This window comes from Cryptotermes secundus, unplaced genomic scaffold, assembly GCF_002891405.2.
Source record: "Cryptotermes secundus unplaced genomic scaffold, Csec_1.0 scaffold1813, whole genome shotgun sequence".
Lineage (NCBI taxonomy): Eukaryota > Metazoa > Arthropoda > Insecta > Blattodea > Kalotermitidae > Cryptotermes > Cryptotermes secundus.
In genome coordinates this window covers 56,970-78,766 of record NW_019724621.1, presented here as the reverse complement: position 1 = coordinate 78,766, position 21,797 = coordinate 56,970, and the positions used below count along the sequence as shown (strand labels likewise).

The window sequence follows — 21,797 nt, the reverse complement described above, 5'->3', positions numbered from 1 at the left end:
TTAGCCAACTTTTAATACAACATGACAGTCCCAAATTTTGTCATAATCTGTTCTAATATTTCAGAGGCGGAGCATGCACAGGCAGATATATTGTCATTGTGGAATTCTTTTATGCTGTATTTCTTGAAAAATCATCCCAGAATGACTTAAGACAGAAATATATAAAATGCTAATGTATATATTGAATGTTTTGCATCAGATTGGAAACACTAATCCATTTTCATATTCATTTAAAAGTCAGTCAGCCTTTTATTCCAAGATAATATCTTCATTGTAAGGTGAACCAATCTCGAGTATGTTGTTCATCATAATATCAGGGTAGGGGCCCAGAGCCTGTGTTGCTGATAGAATGTTGAATGATGGACCTGTACATAGTTTTGAATGATATAAGTTAGGCTAGATCAGTGACGTGACATGACGTATGGTACTTCCTCACTCAAACCTAGGCAGCTGCGGGGAAGTCTGTCACGGAGTTGTTACAGCAGGCAGGCTAATGTGTGCGCATCAAGCGTGTCTGTCGGTGGTGAGTATGATGATGATGAAACTTGATGATGTGCATGGCAGGTGTATGTAGCTTGCCTGTACACCTGTAATATGGAAAAGTTACACGATGTGGCAGCAGAAAAATCACAGAGTGCAGTACACGCAGGCTGCAACACGCCCCATGTTCAGCTAAATTACCTCCAGTATTAGCCAGTCTTACTAACTAAACTATAAATTAAGGGGATAATTGCATGGTGACAGATGTGGTCTTGTTGACCAGTTGCAGCTTGCAGAATGGATTTACTGAAAATTAAGTGGTATTCTGCATTTTTGGTAGCCAGAATTTCCAGTCTTGATGAGCATATGTTTCTGGAATATTCGCTGTTATGTTGATTAGTAGATTTGACAAGTTAATGAAGTGTACACCTTGGGTTGTGATATATAAAACCAGTTATTACTGTGAAGTCTTGTGTTACAGTCTACAGGAATTTCCTGATGGTTTCGTAGTAATTGAATAACCTTTTAAGTAAGCACCTCATACAACATAACTCCATCCACCATGGTAACAGGTTAATGTTTACTCAGCAGAGTTAATCTTGACTTCACAGGCATGTAAATTCATTATCTGATGAGAATACAGTGCGCTAGTGAGGGGAAAGTGTAATAAACTGGACTAAACAGGATATTATTTTATGACATAACAAAACATATGGGATGGTGTCCAGAGTTCAGGGGTGCACTCTCTGCTGCCGCTGCTTATTGCGTGGGATACCATGGTTGCCACCAAAGAGGACAATCTGTACACATAAAACATCAGAGATCAAGGAGCCAAGTATTTCTGAAAATCAATTATTTTTATAGTCTGCCTTCTCTTTACATTATGCATACATGCATATAGTACTTTATTTTGTGAAAGAGAAGGCGGCAACACTTGCAAATCAGAGTAGATGATTGGAAGCCAGTTTTAGATTTTCCTTCATTAGAGGGAGAATGGTGCAGGTACCATGTTTTGTTGTGCATTGCCAGAAAAAGAACCTTTGCAGAAGTACATGTGCTCACACATGTACATAAAATTACATGCAATCCAAAATCAGCCTCGCTGAAGTCACGTTGAGTTATTAACCGCGCTACTTCACATTCGGGAGTTCCTGAGCTCGAAACATTGTCATGAATTTTATATAAATTTATGTAGTTCTCATTGGTCTCTTAGGGGAAAAGCTGAAATTGTAATAAGACTACATTGTGCGCCTCTATCCACATCCCTTCCAGTTGTATCATTTATACATTTTTCCTGCTATTTGGAAGGGCACCAGGTACCATAGTTGGTTGAGGCACTGTGCTACAAGTCAGTCGCACATTCAATTCCTGATGAGGTCATTGAATTTTGATTTGTTTCGTTTTGGTCCGTCACACTAACAGTTACAATTATAAAAGACAAGTCCGTCCAATGTGACTATTTCAGTTTTCTCACTTGATGATTCACTAGCCTTACATGTTTCGATCCATTTGGATCATCTTCAGAGGCACCAAACACTTTTTAGAAACCACTATCACAACAGCTGTCATATCAAATACACATGTAATGTCCAAGTACACAATGTTCCATCTATCACTCACAGCAGCCTTTCTGGTTATAGAAATATTTAAAGTTGTTTTAAAGTTTTAAAAACTCTGTTAAAAATTAAAATACATAAACATTATGGTTTGTGTCAATAACCCCTGTCGTCTCTCTTCAAGGTGGCCGATGTTGTGCCTCCTATGTAACTTGATTAGGGAGATTCTTAATATTGTCCGTTATGAGCCAGACACCGTATGGTGACTCGCAGGCCGTGCGTGCGCACAGTGTTTTAAAATCTAATTTTAAGATAGAAATTCTTGTTCTACTTACGTTATTTTTGGACACCAGCTTTATAAGTAGACTGTCTTCCCTCCTGCATCATCTAACTGAATGTTGCATGTCACTGAATGCAGAGTCTGACGTCGCAATTCATGCACTTTGTCCGTAATTGACTCTGTTTTCCACGCAAAGCGCACACACGCGATGTCAGTCTCGTATTAGCAGGAAGTAGGCCACTGATGGCGAGTGGTCTCCTCTATTCATAACGCTTATAAAACATTGCAATTTCAACTATGCACCATGGCCCCTTTTTGCATTGAAGGAGCTGAAATTGAGAGGCCGCTCGTAATTCACACCATTCAGAATGTGTTACAGTCGATTTTGAAGGGATGAGGAAGCAAGGGGAATGAGGTGATATTCAAAGAAGAATAACTCTGTGTGGATAGTCCCGATATACGTGAATAAACAAGCAGAGTTTCATAAGGTCACAGTAGGATAAGAACTCATCCACACTCGGGTATACAGGAAGCCCTGACTGGAGAATGTGCAGTACGTAAACATCCTCTCCTATTGCCAGATAAAACACAGACAGTGCGTCAGCACCATGCATTTATACTGCAGAAACGTATTGTGCAGAAGCTTTTTGCATTTTTGTGGACAGACGCTCAAAATTGGGGAAAAATTTTTGGAATTAATGTAACAATTTTTACAGATTCTAAAATCTGTAAATTACAATATCTGATTCTATATTCTTTCTAGATAAAAGCAGCGTTTATTTCGTTTGTTTATCACAAAAATTGTAGAAATCACAGCATTTTGAGTAACATGATTACAATTTTTATTACTCTACAATGGCGGGCATTTAAATTAACTCCGTCTCGCTTCCATTACCAGAATTTAAATGGCCCGTCTCTTAATGGTTAAGAATCTCCCTAATCAAGTTACATAGGAGGCACAACATCGGCCACCTTGAACAGAGACAACGGGTTATTGACACGAACCGTATGGTTTATGTATTTTAATTCTTAACAAAGTTTTTAAAACTTAAAACAACTTTAAATATTTCTATAACCAGAAAGGCTGCTGTGAGTGATAGCTGGAACATTGTGTACTTGGACATTACATGTGTATTTGATATGACAGCTGTTGTGATAGTGGTTTCTAAAAAGTGTTTGGTGCCTCTGAAGATGATCCAAATGGATCGAAACATGTAAAGCTAGTGAATCGTCAAGTGAGAAAACTGAAATGGTCACATTGGACGGACTTGTCTTTTATAATTGTCATTGGATTTTTTTTTACTTAATCCTTCCATCTGCACTGTGGCTCTGGGGTCAACTCAGCGTCTTAACAGAAATGATTACCAGGAATCTTCCTGGGGGTAAAGGGTGGCCGGTGCATAAGACTGACAACCTCACCACCATATGTGAGCCAGTTGTCTGGAAAATGTGGGAACCTCCACATCTCACAACTCTATGGACCTCCATGGCCTGTTACAGGGATAACTTTACTTTTTTTATCCTGCCATTTGGTGATATGTAGTCTGTGCAGTTGGAAAGTATTATTAAATGACTAAAGAATCACCTGGAACCAGCCTCTTTTGCATTTGTGAGATATATCATGGTAGGCTAGGATCACTTGGAACTAGCCTCTGTTTCATTTATGAGATATGTCATGGTAGGCTAAGATCACCTGAAACCAGCCTCTGTTGTGTTTGTGAGATAGATCATGGTAGGCTAGGATCACTTGGAACCAGCCTCTGTTGTGTTTGTGAGATAGATCATGGTAGGCTAAGATCACCTGAAACCAGCCTCTGTTGTGTTTGTGAGATATGTCATGGTAGGCTGGGTAGAACACTTCAGTGGCAGGGGCTATATTAATCATGTTGCATTGGAGTAAACGAATGTCATTACAGAATCACAGTATATCACCATCAGGTAATTCTGTGTTTGGTCAGCATTTATTTTATAAGTGGTACTTGAGTAACATTCACTTTTCCAGATTGAGTTTAAAGATAGTGAACCTGGCAGCTGTTGATTAGTCTTTAGTAGAAGTATTAAGCATCGTTGAATTTTAAACTTCGGAATTTCAATAATCTGAAAGTGTGGAGGGCGCACTGTTCCCTTCTGCAGGCTTTGCTGGTCACCACCATCCATTCATCCACCCATCCCCCTCCAACAGTAGAAGTATTATGTTATGTGAAGTGTGGTTTAGTTCACTTTCATCTGATGAGGTGGAGCACAACAGGTAGGAACAGAACAATTTGCTGTGTCAGTTTTTGTTTTCACATTGCAGTTTACAGTTAGCATTGATTGAATAGTATTTCCAGTCAGTAAGATGGTAAGAAAGGACAAGTATGGCAAAGAAAGTCACATGAATCTTTCTGTCTTGAGTGTCACAGTTTCATACTGGTGATGGAGCCACTTCATAGATGGGTTGTAAGTATCATAGCCTAATGTTGAATTTCCTTATCCCAGAGTGTTACATTTACATGTTTGCAAATTTTCTTAAAAGTTTTTTAGTATTATATATGTTGAGAGTATGTTTCTTACACTTCATTATCATCATAATCGTTGTTTTAGACTACATCATCCTACTTTTATAGTGCAGTCACATTATAATGTGATTGTAAGATGATAGATATGTTTTGTGTTGTGAGCAGCCCTTTCTTACAGCACTCATGTTCCCCCCCGTCCCCTCTTCGCCCAGCTCTTCCTTTCACGTCGTTGGGTTCATCCATCAATCCGTCGTCTGCCGCTCTGTAAGTAATGCCGGGAAAACTAGCTGCATTTGCTTCTAATCAGTCACTATGAAGAACCCAAATTTGGTCTCCTGATCTGACTCAATAGTTACATTATAAAGCTTTTATATCTAACAGGAAGGAACATCAAAAGTTGGCACTGCCTTAGACGTAATGTTTTACTTATCCCGACTATGCAGTCAGAATAATGTCTATATGTTATGTTTCTTTGTTCAGGTTGGTTTGTCACATAGCAGTGTCTTTCTTGCTCCTGTCTCAGTGTTACACTTGAAATGTGATCTTTAACTAAGTACATTAAAATGTATTATTAAGGTTAATAATTACGAGGTCTTAAGAGAGAGTGTACAGAGGTAAGAGACATTTAATAACTTGGTAACTCTGTTCTCAGACATTTCAAAAACATTTTTATGGTTATAGTTATTTGTTTTGAAATGTGTGCTATTTTGTCAAGAGTCTGGGTATGTCTTAATGTTGCACTGAAAGAAATACCAATGCTATGTCAACCAGTAAGCAGTAAGTCGCTGACAACATTGCTTCTTCCGTGGCCTCAGTTCTGGTTTTGTGACCAGCATTTCCTGTGAACTACAAGGTGATTCATATAGAACCGGCCTGACGAAATGAGCTGTAATATAAAATATACCATACAGATATTAAAGTAATTTACACATATCTTATCTTGGATTGTGTGCCGTGATCAGAGCAGGTGTTGAAAGTGTCCACCGTTTTCAAGTAGGCATGCCTCCACCCGTGTTTTCATATTCGCCGTGACTCGCTGCAGTGTTTCTTCAGTGATGTTCCTGATTTCAGCCAAAATGTTGTCCTTTAAATCCTGTAACATACGCAGTTTGTTTGCATACACCCTGTCCTTCAGTAAACCCCAGAGAAAAAATCCAGGCTGGTAAGGTTGGGGGATTTTGGGGGCCACATCTTTTTAGAGGTGACGCGATTGGGGAAGAAGCTCTCAATCAGTTCCATGGACATGTGGCACATCGCTGAATCCTGCTGAAAATAACCCTTTGTAAGTTCCACATCATCCAGCTGCTGCACGAAATCATAAAAAGTACGGCAGTATAAGGTGCTGTCCACGGTCATGTCGAAGAAGATCGGTCCAGTGATTCATAAACCAGAAATAGCGCACCACACACCCACTTTTTGTGGGTGTAGTGGTGATTCAGCAATCTCATGTGGGTTTTCAGACGCCAGGTCCTTGAATTTTGCACGTTTACATATGCTGATAGGTGGAACCATGCTTCATCACTAAACCACGTGGTGTCCAAAATTCTGGGGTTATCGTGCATGAATTCCCCCATAAACAGTACCATACCCGTTTATCTTTATCAACATCACCCAATTCCTGAACACTGGTGATCTTGTAGGGACGAAGATTCGCTTTCTTTGCAGCCCGTTGCACGTTGAATAAGAATACCCAGTTTCCTGGCTTGGACGTCGTAATGATTTCTTGGGAGACTGCAGTAACCTGTCCCGTACAATTGCAATCGTTTCTTCTGGCATTTCTGTGCGGTTTTTACCACGTTCACTTAAAAGTGTCCCTGTCCTTTCCAATTTCTGAGCCAAGGACTCTATAGTCAATTTCGCTGGCTTCTTGCGAACTCAAAACTTCCTCCTGAATTCCAATTGTGTGTTCGCAGTTGAGCCTGTCACCCAGTACATGCGCACGAGAAACACTTGCTGTTCAACAATGTAGTCCATGACTGTCGCCTGCACACTGCAGACATTTTTCAGAATTGTCCTTGACCTTGCAGCATAAGGGCTGCCACTTGCCGGATCATGCGCACACCATTCGACTCAGCATGGCCCACAGATTATGTCATAATTGTGAGCGGTTATATGCATCACCTGCAGAATTATTAGCAAATTCATCGGGCTGGTTCTATACGATTCACCGTGTAATATAACAGTTTTCCTGTTGTAAACTTCCTTTACTTGAAATGTAGAACAATGCAAAATGACATTACTGGGTGCAGCAGGTCAAGACATGAATAGTTTCAAATTCAAAATGCATTCCATTTTTAATTGAGGTCATGTATTGAAAGAATATATATCTATTACAGTTTATCTTTGTATATTATCATCAAGTAGAAAATGAAGAATGTAACTATGCAGGTGATACGAGATAGGTTATATACATTCAGTGGATCCTTGTAGTATGATGTGGAACCAGCTAAGGTATAATAACCATAATACACATAAAGATTCTGAGATGTAAGACCATATGTACCGGTAGAGAGGTGTCAACTTCCGCTGCCCCTGTCTTCAGGATCATTAAAACCCAAGATGGAGGCAGCAGGTTCCGCTGAAGCATGGTACCATTTTACCAGACTGTATATTGATTCATCTCATAAGTTCATCATCTTAACATTCACTATTGTGAGAACCTCAGATCTCACAGCACACTCAAAGTATGGGATTTGAATTTATGTGATTTCTTTATATGTTACTATCCATTTTGAAGGACATAGGTTTTGGATCTTACCAATACAATTAAGGTAAACTTAAATTTACAAATATGAGAGTTGTATGACACCATTAAGGAAGTAGCTATACCATTCTGTAGACATACTGTGCAGCGTATTTTATGATTGCATAATTAATTCCATAATACGGGAACTTCATTTGGCAGTTTAGGTTATGAAAATTTCTGTTGTATGGAGCCCAAGGGTTCGTCATGAAATCCACCTTTTGGCCCATTCCAGAGCCTGAAAATGAAACATAATTGCTGTTCACAAGTTCATTTGTGTAGATTCATTAACCTGTTTAATTTTGATGAGCCTTTAGAACACACTTACTTGTTTTTTGGAGCAGTGTTATCTGCAAAGAAGAGGCTTTCTCTTCATTTGGAGCTGTTCTGTCTGTAACAGTCTGAATATTAACTCAATTTTATAAATGTCCTTTGCTAAATGTCATTTTAACAAATAACATATTCTTTCCTTTTTAATATTTTGTGCTTCTGAGAATATTTTACATTTATGGAAATTAGTTTTTTCTTGTAAATCCATAAACTGCAGTTTTCTGAGAGATAATTAACCAGAGTAACAGTGGCCAAATATTTAGAATGAAGAAAATCTTAACCAACCTGCTGTTAGGCTGTGAATTATGTGCTTGCAGTAATACTTTGACTATGTATAAGCTTTTGATGTTCTTTCCACTTATTGTTTATATTGTCTTTCTCGCACTCACTGATTTTTGTCCCGATATGAGAGGTACGTCTGTCTCTTTGAATATGCCGTGATAAGTGAAACTTGGCATATCATTGGGTCCGCTGTACTTTGCATGCCATAATGACATTAGTAAGTTTGAATATATATTCAGGATGAAGAAGCAGAAGGTCACTGTATGGCCTAGTTTTGTTGTAATATAAGTTGTGTATGATTAAGAGTTGTAGATGGCAAAATGTGAAAACAACATGTACTGTTGTTGGCACATATCCCATATGCTTGGGCCTTCCTCATTTACTTATGTGAAGTTTCTACATGCTAAATTTTATATACCACATTCATGAATATTTTGTGATTTCAGAGCAACTTTAAATGTCATAAGAAAAGGATGGTACAGAATGAAATGTAATATATTGTAACGTGTTTTGCGTTACTGAAGACGCCGTAGAGATGGTTAATTGGTTTATTTAACAATCTACAAATAACGGCTACAACTACTTATCTCACAGTTGCGGGGTTTCACACTTTATAACCCTAATCGCATTAATCTGTTAACACTGTTGCGGGGTTTCACGACTTTATAACCCTATGCGCAAATCAGTTCACTCTGTCTTCAGTAGTCTACACGTTGACAGTAGGGGAGCTTTGTATCACTGTATCACACGCTCCCAATTACACAATCGCACTCACGTCCGGATCTTCTTTCCGCGACGGCTGCTATACTCCAACTTGTAGTCGGCTGGCTGTTACTTTATAACTCGGGATGTCTTCGGCGGTAGCCACACTGGAACTCGAACTCGAACTGATCGATACGCACTGTGCATCCACTTATATAGCTGCAGTGCTTGCCTGTGGCGTAATGAGTGCCACGTCACAGTAGGACGTTGATTACGGTTACGTTAGCGTTGCGCGTTACGTCACCGCGTGACGTCACCGCGGAGGGGAGTGGCGGGGAGCGCTACGTTACCGTGGAGAGGAGGGTGGAGGGGGGTTCTCAGTCGCGCAACATGTTACAATATATATATATATAAATTGTATTATTTCTGTGTGGTGTGTGTGTGAGTGGGGTGAGAATTGTGGTCCTCTCCTGCCTGTTATGTAGTTGAAGAAGTTAAAACAGGTGCTATGTTAATCTTTATTTATTCATACTGTAATTATATTTGTCAGAAATATTTATGACACAGAATTAGACTGTTGTCTTCTACTTTGGTTATTATTAAAAGAAAGAAGTCAAGCCAATGAATTCAAATTTAAAAAATTTAATTTCTTATGTTAAATAGTCTTCCCTTTCAGAACTGGGATGAAATGAAACAGCTTTTCAGAATTTTTTCTCTGGTAAAGACCTCATTTATATTTATCTGTTGTGTGACTGTACTGCTTTACTCAGAGAGAATGGGTTTATGTAGGGTGTGGTGGGTTAACAGCAGATTAAAAATGTCAGATTTTCACATTCTGTATGGAGAGAAAGCAGTGCCCACAAATATACTGTCAGGAGTGATTTCAGTGCAGAATAGCACCACATGTTGGCAGCAATACGAGTTCACTCTTGATTGGAACTCTTCAGGAATTTTGTTATCTAGTTATAAGCTTATCACAAGGCACTGAAGTACGTACCACAGCAGTAGGTGTGTGGGTTGTCTTCGTTAAGTGCTCTGTCAGAGAGACTAGTAATGTCATTTAGTACGGCTACCTTGTCAGTCTGCAAATTCATATTCGATGACTATCATCCAATATGCACATAAAGCACATAGCAAAACAGTGAGAAATTTTAAGTCACCAATTAATGATACTCTGCTATGCCTGAAGCAATGGAAGCTGCCAATGATGCGTATGGACAATTTTGTGATCTTGTTCATCACAGCTAGTTTGCGATAGTACTGTACATCTTAGATTTGAGGTGATGACTATGAAGAATACTTCTTCCTCCTGGGATCCAGTAGAAGTCCTCCGACATTCCAGAGGAACGTACCGCTTCCATCTTAAAGGCTGAAGAGTGAGCCAAGCAAGAAACCAGAACTATGCAGGCTACTTTCTGGCTTGCTTGGCTTATTCTTCAGCCCTGAAGATGGAGGCTGTGTGCTCCTCTGGAATTTCAGGAGGATTCTGCTGAGTTACACAGTGTTACTCCCCAGATGGCAATACCCATTTTACTGTACATCTTGATGCGAGAAACTAAAAGGTAATGTGAAATGGAAAGTTAGTACTTTCCTCTGGGATGTGATGCCATGTAGTCTGGTAGAAGTGTATTGACAGGTCAGAGTAATGTACTGCCTCCATCTTAAGGGTTAAAAAATACACCAAACAAGGAGAGTAAGAATATGAACCTAAATGTGTTTCTACAACTGGAATATTGTCCATATAATTGTCATCTTACATAATTAATGAAATTCGTCTTTGCCTGCTCGAACACTGGGATCATGGGTTCGAATCCCACTTGAGGCATGGATGTCTGTGCGTTTATTCTGTGTTTGCAATGGGCTGATCCTCTTGTCCCACTGACAAGGGCTGTAGAGCTGTAGAGAGAAAGAATAAACTCCTAATGAGTTTCATAGAGATGTTTAAAATAGATTTCCATCTTCAGATCATAAATGGATAACCAGTTGCAGGATGAATGAACTATTATATTTAATTTAATAAAGTAATTTCCCTTCATGAGGAGGTACAGTTTCCAGAGTTTCGAAAGAAAGTAATATTTCCCAGATGTTTGTGTGTAGCATATTTTAAAGTTCTCACATCTTTCAGAAGTCTAAAGTTCCTTCCTTTATAGTAAGAGTAAAAAATGTTTAAATGTTAATTCTTTAGTTATGAATGTAAATGTTTTTGTTATCCATTTTCCTTTGCCATTAGCCCTTATGCACTTCTGTCTAATGCACAGGTGTGTTGTATTTGGTTTTCTCATAGTCAGACACATGCAAGAAACTGCACTCAGAGGATAACTGGATTTGGTCTCCTCACTATTCTGTTAGAATCCAATTTATTTTGTGTAACATTGATATGAATATAATTTGTTTCAGGCATGATAGGTGGCCATTCTTATTTTAGATTGTAGTTTCTTTGACATTTCTCTGTTTAATTTAATTTAGTTTTTTATATTTTAAAGGCTTGATTATTATAGAATGAGTCCTTCACACTCCACAGTTAGTTCTCTTAAATCTAGTTTTAATATCCATTTTATTTATATTGTGGTTGAAATAAAATAACATTGTATTATACATCTTGCATCTGTGCAGTCTCTTGAAGCTTGAAGTATAATGGTTCTGGAATTTTAAGGTATAATCTCAATGAAAAAATGTTCTCTGATTTTCTTTCTGTGATTTCTGATTCCATTAAACATCTAGATGCTGCGTTATTCTTGTATATTAAGGCATTCATAATACTGAAATACTATTAATACAAAAGCCAACCATTTATCTATGTTGTGGGCCATCATATCCCAGTTTGCTTCCTTACAGTCTTTCTCTGAGATAACTTGTATATTTTACAGTCTCATAGTCCTCCAGGTATCTGATTTCCAGTAGCTTTTCCACCAGAATTCTTTGCATTTCTTGTTTACTTCATCCTGTCTACTTGTTCAGCCTATGATAATGGTGATTTAACCAGCCCAACAATACTGAGCCTTATAACTAACGATTTTTTCTTTATATTTTCTGCTTTTCCACTTTAATTGGTATCACTTAAGTCTGAAGCCTTACATTTTTTTATTGTTCCCAGCTACTTAGATTCTGATATATTTCATGTGACTTCTGTAGTAACTTTTGATTCTGTTGGTTGCTTGCATACTTAGTTCTGTGTGAAGCAGCCTTCGTAGTCTAGAGGTAACGTTCCCACCTCATGACTCGTAGTACGTGGGTTCAAATACCCGGCGGAGGTCGTCGAATTTTTAAGGGCGGAAAAATTCAGGGAACAAGTCTTCCGGGAGGGACTTTAAGCCGTGGGTCCCATGTCGTAGCTTTACGGCACGTAAAAGAACCTCATATCTCCAAAGGAGGTCACTGAGCCAAATTACGGACGTTTCCCGCCCAACAGCAGTCTCTAATACCTCTGGTAGATGGGGGAAGCATTATAGATACCTCTCAGCTAGTAGAGCCGGTCTCGCTGGCTGGGCGGGACTGATGGTAAGCACCAGTACCGGTAGGATATAGAGACTGGTAGAAATCATAGAAGGGGACCAATACAGGTCTAAGTGCATGGGGAAACCCACCCTCTCCAAAAACTAACTAACTAACTAGTTCTGTGTGTATACTCAGAAATAAACAGGCCACTGTAGTTGGCTTTAAATCCATTTACTAACATTTATTTTTGAATCGGAATCTTCATTTGCATGCCAATTCTTTTTTCTCACTGTTTACAGTATTTATGTTTTCATCTAATACATTAATGCTATCAGCATACACAAGTACCTGAACTAGACTGTTCAGTTGCACCCTTTCCTTAGTCTTTTAGATTTCTTTCAAGTTACATTTTAGGGCAAAATAAAAATAAATGAAGATAAGTCTTAGACCGGTGCAAATGTAAAATGTGAGATACGTATGTTTTCCTAATGCAGTTTACTAGATACCATTTGCATTTCACATTTCAGTTGTGTTTGGAAGTTTCTTGGCTACTCAGAATTCAGTTAAATGTTTTATTGGATTTTTTCAATTTACCTAATCCTTCCAGCCGCACTACGGCCGTGGGATCGACTCAGCCTCTAACAAAAATGAGTACCAGGAATATAATTTGGGGTAAAGGGCGGCTAGTGCATAGGGCTGACAACCTTACCACCATCTATGAGCCCATTGTATAGAAAATGTGGGAACCTCAACATCTCACAACCCTATGGACCTCCACGGCCTCTTGCAGGGATAGCTTTACTTTACTTTTACATTTCCTGTGACTTAATTGTCTTGTTGCCTGTTGAACCCTACACATAACATTTCATTCACAAGTGACATTATCCATGGCAGAAAATTGGTGGCCCCTTACCGGTTTTCATTAGCTGAACTTAATACATGGGGATGAAGAAGAGCAGTGTCACTTTCATTTTTTCATAACTTTATTTTGGGGTGAATGTTTTGGCAGTATATATATCACACTTTCTAAATCCATTGCCATATAAGTAGTAGCGCACAAAAATAGCACTTCTGTTTATGCAGACTACTGAGCCAACAGCTCATCCATCCTTGTCCTTCACACTGAGCAGGTTGGCATAATGATAATGCTATAAGCTGATGTTCAGGTCCAAACAGGTTGGTTTCATCGTAACACTTTGTAGACTTGTATTTATGGGACACTGGCTATATAGACTCAGTTTTTCTTTTTGTGATTTTCTCATAGGCTGGTCAGGCAAATGCTGAGATAGTACCTCAGTTAGGCCATAACTGCTTCCTTTCTTAGCCTTTCCATTTCATCATATAACCTGCCTATGCATCATATTTTTGAGGTGCTTCACTCAGATCTCGGCCAGGCCACCTGATACTCCGGCTGAGGTTTTTCTTGTTCTTATTTTTTAGTGTCTCTAGTCGGATGCCAGTATAGTACCACTACTATACCATGGCCGCTTCCTTCCAAATCCTTTCTCGTACATCAGTCATCCTACCATTTGATGCTATATGCTCGTAGTCTAGATGCTGGTAGGGTCATAAAATCATCCTTTGGCAAGTGTTTTACATGATATCGAAGTAAGCACAACCAGGTTTGCATGCTTCTGCATATGACCATGACGTTGCAGCTCATTGTCTGCATGAACAAGATGATGTTGGAAATCTGAATATTTGAAATAAATACGTAGAGGACGGAATTGCTAACAGTGTGCGTTAGGTTTGGTCATATGTTACATGTCATTCTGAACCAGCCTTCATTCCAGGCATGGTTTCATATGAGATAATGTGCCTTCAAGAAGAGCTAAGCAACTGAATATCCCATGTACCGAGTCTACGCTGTGACTTTGATATTCAGTGGACCTGTGCATGGTGTCGATGAGGAGCATTTTGACTCACTGTGTGAATTTGACTTGGTGTTTCATTGTGCTCTGTGGTCATTTCCTCCCAGTTCATTTCTGAAAGGGGGATGACCCCTTTTCTTACTTCTATACCAGATTGTGTGTGACAAGAAGAAAGTCTCGGTGAAGATATTTAAAGTGAACATAGTGAAAATTGATACAAGATGGTGCTTTAGTTCCACCCAGTTTCAACATGACTCTTGTGGCAGGAAACATGTATGTAGAAGATGACAACTTCGTTTTTATTATGTATTATTTCTGTTTGATATTAGATTGGTTCATAACAGTTTTTAACTGCTGTTGGCTGGTCCTCCTGGGCCGTGTAACTCCATGTGACTATTAGATATAGCCCATCCCACCTCTTGGTGACATGCGAGAACAGCTGGTCACCATTTGGGCAGGCAGCCATACTAGTGGGTGAATATGTGTTCTCCAGCAAACCTATTGTTTCAGAGGACATCGGTGAATAGTGCTTGCTGACGGAGTTAATGTGAGACAACAAAAACACTGGCAAGGTTTCTCCTACATGTCAGATAAAATTGTTTCAGAGATGGGGTGGAAAATCCTGTAGAATAAAGTGTAGGCTATTTCAGCAGTTAAGAGCCTCTGTACATCAGAACTAAAATGCTGGACTTAGTATATTAATGTATCCTGAGAAACAAAAATGAAATTCATTAAAATAGTTCACAGTTTAGACATTCCCTATAGCTTATAGCACAGTAGGACAGCCATTCTGAAGACTTGCAATTCTGTGTAGAGGGTTTGGAAAGTCTAATATTAGAAGATCAAATTCTCATTCACAAGACATTCTTATAGAATGGGTTTTATACTCAGCTGATCTTGTACTGCTGTCTTTATTTAATTCCTTTGGAGTGATGAATTATAATACAGAAGCCTTGCCAGGCGTAATTGGTGGTGGTAATGTCAGTAGTGGGTGTTTGTTGATGATGATGGTGATTTATCTTACAGAAGCAGGAGGAGGAGAAAGAGGTAGAAAGACGGCGAAGAGAGCTCGAAGAGCGGGAGTCTCGTGAGCGAGCAGCTGCATCTGGTCGTGATAGAGATCGGGACAGAGGGCGGGATAGAGACCATAGGGCACGCACTCGTACACCACCTACATCCCATAGCCCCTCGCCACGTTCACGGTCAAGGTCACGCAGCAGGGAACTTAGCCGCAGTGCATCACCTGGAAGCAGTTCATATTCTAACAAGATACGATCAAAGGGCAGAGACCGTGCAAGAAGATCACATTCCAGGTACAATTCATTTAATTTTAGAGTTTTTATGAGATTATCTTTTAAAGTTCGAGATGAGAATTCAGTAAAATCAGGAACTGAAATGAGAACAAAAATGTTATCTATCAGACCGATTTTTTCAATGCACTCACATTTTGTAAAACTGCCACTTTTTCACTGCACACTAAATTGTACTTGATTGAGCTGTGACGAATTTCCTCCAAACCCTTTCCAGCTCATTATGCATCTGTCATACCATCTGATGCTATGTAGTGTTAATACTGAAAAAGTGTTGTGCAGTAACCCACAAGAGATATCCAGGCTAATAAACTGAATGGTACTGCAGGGATAGAGAGAGAGAGCGTGAGAGGGAAAGGGAACGAGAACGAGAGAGAGAAAGGGAGCGAGAACGTGAGAGAGAAGACCAGAAGAAAACGGAACGTGAGATGCTGAGGGAAAGAGAAGAGGAGGAAGAAGCAAAGGAAAGAAAGAAACAAGACCGCAGAGCCCGTGTGAAGGAAGCCGCCTACCAGGTACAAATATGACACTGGTTCTTACAAATTGTCACTTGCCTTCACGTTCGTGATCATTTATTTTACGGCACAATGTAATTTGGATTATTATATCTTGTGCCTTGTTAAGAAGAACATTATGAATTGCCAAAAGTTCCCTGTAGGTGTATATACCGTGAAATTTACACTTTAAAGCTTCTTGAGGATAGTGGGTTTGAACAGTAGATTGGAGGAAACACATAGGTGACGTCGACCATAGAAATTGAATATTAACCCTTCAGTGTGGTCATTTAAATTCCGCTGCCATGTCTGTCCGGTGGTAATATTTTCAGCCCATTTAAATTTTGCTCGAGAATCTTTTATTCATCATTATTTTTTAAATTATATGAGATATAAACATGAAACTTTCACTAAAATGATCTTAAAAGATGGTTTTATAATCTTATAATATGAGCGCCCTGTATCTCGGCAATGGAAGCAGGTGGTTTAGAATTTCAGTAGTGTATGATACACTTTGAAGCATTCTACACACAACGCTGCCTCACATTTACCACACCAATACTGAGTATCTTTCCTGTGGCCCTGTGCCAAAACCACATACATTTCGTCCACTGTCACATCTTCCCACTTCCAAATTCTAGAGCGAAATGTGAGAGGTTTGGCGTTTTTCGATATTTCCTGTTGAGCATACCTGTTTGTTTCATCAACAATCAGCTGCACAAGGGAAATATCGAAAATGCTTTCAAAGGCACTGACGACATCTAGTTTGGCAGTGTCGAACTTGGGACCACACACACCTCAAGACAATTCTCGCGAAGCGTGAAACGATTCAATATCTTCCCACACAGATGTCCTGGACACCTCTTCCAATCCATCGTGGGCCATGATATTCTCATGGTCACTGCCACTTTCACTAGCACTGTTGGTCTCAGATGGCACCAGTTGTGTGTAATCATAGTCCGATGCACTGTCATCATCGGAACTATAATTACTTATGGTTTCGTCGTCCAATACTTCGTCCAGCACAGTCACTAGTGAGACCTCCGTCAGCGCACGACTTGTAGAAGGGCCAGCCATGGTAAGACAATGCTCAAATTTTCGAAGTCAGGCATCCTTGCAACCTCAGCTGCAGTAAATTTGAGCATTGTCTTACCATGGCTGGGGTCCCGTGTACGCATTTATTTTTCCATCCAAGGCTTCAGTAGATGTATATACATACACTGGAGACCAGCCAGAGCGATAATACATGTAGGTATGAGTTATTTTCTTCTTTCCTCACTGGGGGGTGAACACAATGCTCTGACGTTATTCTAAGAACTGGTTGCCTTGTATATTACGAATAATGTGTACTAGCAAGACAACATTTCTGGGCACCCCTTTATGAATGGGTTGGTCTGGTATTTCCTGCTGAAGGTAATATGACCTGCTGAATGGAATATGAACTTATTTTATCAGTAGATAAAGGCAAACATGGTCAGCCGACTGTTTATTTCTCCGAAGCATAACATACAGGGCAGAGTTTTGTGCTGAAACTTCTCGAAGCAGCATGCTATTTGCTGCAAGACAGGCATACGTAACGATACGCACTGTACTTCTGACAATAGGCCAGCAAAAAATTTCACAAAATACAGTAAACCCATCAGTTTTTATGGGCGTAATAAATTAGGCCTGCAGCTGTACAACATAGCAGTCAAACCGCAGCCAACGATTTAAATGCCCAAGATGAACAGAGACGTCAAACCGCGCCTAAGGGTTAATGATGGATAGTGTTGAAGAAAATTAGTCTGCTGGTTAAGTTATACTTAACGGGCATAAAACAGTGCTAAAATGTTTTTAAAAGAGAATATGTGAATATGATTTAGTTTTTAAAGTGATGGGTGAAGGAACGGAGAATAAAGTTGAAGAGACAAAATGAGCACAGACTTGTGGGTATTAACAGATTTCTTGTACTAATGTCCGGTGATAGAAAAAAACTCCATGATTTTAGTCCGCAAGCGAAGGATACCGACCGAGCGACCGCCGCTTGTTGGCAAAGTTTAGTGCCAACTTTTGCGGATAGAGGGTGTCACGAGGTCACCGCAATGTATCCCCACAGCCGTTAATCTTGTTTTCTAGACCGGAACTGCTATTTCCTGGAAATAGCTCCTCAGTTATCATCACGAGGCTGAGTGCGCCCCATTCCAGACTCACTACTTCTCAGAGAAAATCTGGTAGCTCTGGGAACCGAACCTGGACCTCTGGATCTGTAGCCAGGAACGCTGGCCACTAAACCACAGAGGCGGTTGTCCGGTGATAGAACCAGAATATTTAACACTGCAGCTACCAAGACCCACAATTGGACACACACAAGAGGCAGTTCGTGTCCTTATAACCTGTATGCCCAGTGTAAATGTTATCCTCCCATATCTTCAGTGTTGTAAGTCTGTATTTCTCAAAATGTTTCCTCACCAAAATTAAGTTTTATGGCGTGGACATTTGGAAGTTTACTGTTCATTGCCTATACCAGAATTTCATGTTGGTCCATAAAATCATCTATGCAATGGTAAAGGTAAGGTAAAGCTATCCTGGTAAAAGGCTGCAGAGGCCAGTAGGATTGTGAGACATCTAGACTCCCGCATTTTCTAGACATTTGGCTCACATGTGGTGGGGTTGATAGCCCTATGTGTAGGCCACCCTTTACCCCTAGGAACACTCTAAGAAACGTCATTTCATCATCAGTCATGCTTCCTAATAGAGACCCTTAATTGTATGAGGGTAAATTGTTTGGTCAAATGACAGGGTTGAAGTGATTGCATGGCCTTGAAATGTGGTCAGATGCTAACATAGATGGTGGCCACATAATCATAAATACTCTTCATTTGATTATATTTGTACCAGTATTGATAAACATAATTTAATGTTTTAAATTGATTTTACATTTCTAAATAAATTTGTAATTTCTAAAGCATTTGGTCAAACACTGGGCTGTATAATGGTTAAAGCTAATTTGTATATGTAACTGATGTTCTGTTGTCTCAAATTTTGTGTAAGGGTGCTCCGGAGATCTCCTTTGCTGTTTCAGCTGAAGTGTTGAATACTGTGTGCATTTGCAGGAGCGACTGCGAGACTGGGAGGCAAGGGAACGTCGCAAGGCAAAGGAACATGAGAAGGAGAAAGAACGAGAAAGATTAAAAGAAGAGGATCGGGAGCGAGAAGCCAAAAGACTCAAAGAGTTTTTGGAGGATTATGATGATGAACGTGACGATGCAAAATACTATAAGTAAGTGCCCGTAGTTTTCATTCTGTTTGTCTTTCTACATCAGTGGGCACCTTTGTTTTTCTGCTGCATCTCTAAATTTGCCACCAACAGGACCACCTGACCTTCATGCATTTGTCTCTTTTAGAGGGAATTCTGATGATCCATCCATGAACCAGTTGTTCCTCAGTCTCTGAATGCAAATGGCAGATGCTGCCTTTGGTAACCACTGACCACTTGATCCCATTTCATTCCATATCCTTTGTGATCTCTTTGCCAGCTCTCATTCAATGTTTCTATTGTCAGAGCCTCATTTGGAATTATAAAATAACTGAATGACCAACCAGTCAGTGTTATGGCCATCCCATAGCTCACGAAGTTAGTCACCAGTTTCCCACCATGGTGGCATAGGTCCCGTCCTGGATCAGGTCATGTGGGATATGCTGTGCACATATTGGCAGTAGGGCAGATTGTGTGAGTACTTGGGTTGTCCCTGCCAGTTCTCATTCCACCAGCTGGTACATGTTCATTAATAGCTCAGTTGGTATAGCGATAGACTATGACCTGGATGGCCTGAGTTCAATTCCTGGTAGGAACAAGATTTTTCTCTTCTCCATAGCATCCAAATTGGCTTTGGGGCCCACCAAGACTCCTATCCAATGGGCACCAGTGTGATTTCCCCAGGGGTAAAGTGACCGGGGCATGAAGCTGACCACTCACTTCCATCTACTGCCAAGGTCAATAATGGTGGAGCTGTACATCCACTCCCCAGTATGACTTCATTAAGCACAGGGACAACTTTACTTTTACCTTCCTGTCACCAACACTATATGGTCTCAGTACTGACAGCATCATTAAATGATCAACTTAAAAAAAAAAATGTTGCATAGTGTTACAACTGATATAGCACCTTTAAATGATCAGAGAATCAAAGAATCTATTGACTTATGTCTCTCTGGTCATGTTCATTGATGATTAAATTTTGAAATGTGGTCCAGATGCTTTGTATAGCTGCAAGCTATGCCTGCTCTTAATTTTAATGAGAATGTGGTGGTGGTGTGTATGTCAGGGGGCGTGAACTGCAGAGAAGGCTGGCAGAAAGAGAGAAAGAGATTGAACAAGATGGACGTGACCGTCAGAGAGAGAAAGAGGAGTTGGAGGAGCTGAAAACTAAAATTTTCTCAGAGGAGCATGATGATCCAAGTGCAGAATTTGAGCGAGTAAGTGTAATTCATGGTCATCATTTTTTTCTTCCTCTTCTTGGATAATACTGGAAGTGTAGAGTCAATTCTCAATGTGTGAAAGATATGCTAAATGATTCAGAGTCCTCATGTGAGATGCCTTTTATGTCCTTAAACATGTAAAATTGGGTCCCATCTTATATACATTGTATATACTTAGCAGTAACTTCAGCTGTTAACGGCTCAAAAAAGTATGGTCAGCGTCACTTACATATTTATTCTGAAGTATGCTAATGTGTGTCGGACAGATGAAACAAGAAAGGGAAGAGCAGTATAAGCCAAAGATCCTTATTGATGTGAAACTGGAACATAGCCGTCAACGAGAACGTGAAAGAGAGAGGGAGCGTGAACGAGAACGTGAGCGGCAGAATAAGGAAGAGGAAGAGGAATTGGAGCGTCAGGCAGCTGAGTTTGAGCAACAGGCAGCAGCCATGATCTCATCCCCACCGCCACCTGAACCAACGGAGAGCACACAGGAGAGTGATGATGACAGGGGTGCAGATCAGTTCACCAGCCCCGTGGCCACTCACGACCATCCTCTTGGTGCAGAAGAGGAGAGTCAGACTTCCGTTGTATCGAGTGGTGGTGAGGAAAAAGCAGGTTGGTTTCCGTTAAACGTATCAGTTACATAAATAGATCTCAGAGAAGTTGGCAAATTTGTCTAAATTTCTCAACATGATACTGTTTGTGTACATGATCACCTATGTGTGTTGTTGTGACCACCCCTGTTTCCAGACATAGATTCATGACTCTGCTTAGAACACTCTTGACACAAAGATTGATTTCTTAGAAAATGAGATGATTTTAAATATAACTTTCCACTTAAGCATCATATTTTCTCATCTTATTCTTTAATTTATTATACAATACAGCAAATCCTTGATTTAATGGATGAAATTCTTCTGTACTTCCCCATTTTTCTCCATTTTATATGTTGGCACTTCCCCGTAATAGTCTGGTTCGTATGTTGTGTATGTGTACTTCGTCAATCACTCTGTGAACGTAATGCATATCTAGTACATAGATCATTCTGTTGCAGATGAAATTTGTGTTATGGTGTGTGTGGTTTGTTCAGTGTTAAAGTCTTTTTAATTAAACAAAAGAAAAAGGACAGACTTAAGTGTAAAACAAAAGTTAGAACAGATTGTAAAGTTACAATCATCAGTATCCATCACATGTGTTTGTGAGGAATACAGACATTTGGATTTAGTGCATGTTCGACAATCTCGCCACCCCAATTAGTTCATCTAATTGAGGATATCCTGTATTGATGTATGCCTAACAGAAAACACATACTGTCTAGCCAAGTCCCATTTTCTTGCTTTACTTCATGTATCATA

General features: G+C 39.8%; 1 protein-coding gene across 1 annotated transcript in view; it reads left to right on the top strand.

Moving 5' to 3' along the window:
• Window positions 1–21,797, top strand: part of LOC111862593 (RNA-binding protein 25) — a 44,904-nt gene that overhangs the window by 18,014 nt on the left and 5,093 nt on the right. Inside the window, exons 10-14 of the mRNA XM_023848100.2 lie at window positions 15,204–15,490; window positions 15,816–16,002; window positions 19,074–19,240; window positions 20,286–20,436; window positions 20,706–21,057. Of these exons, the coding sequence (XP_023703868.1) occupies window positions 15,204–15,490; window positions 15,816–16,002; window positions 19,074–19,240; window positions 20,286–20,436; window positions 20,706–21,057 (1,144 nt within the window). The remainder of the gene's footprint in view (window positions 1–15,203; window positions 15,491–15,815; window positions 16,003–19,073; window positions 19,241–20,285; window positions 20,437–20,705; window positions 21,058–21,797) is intronic.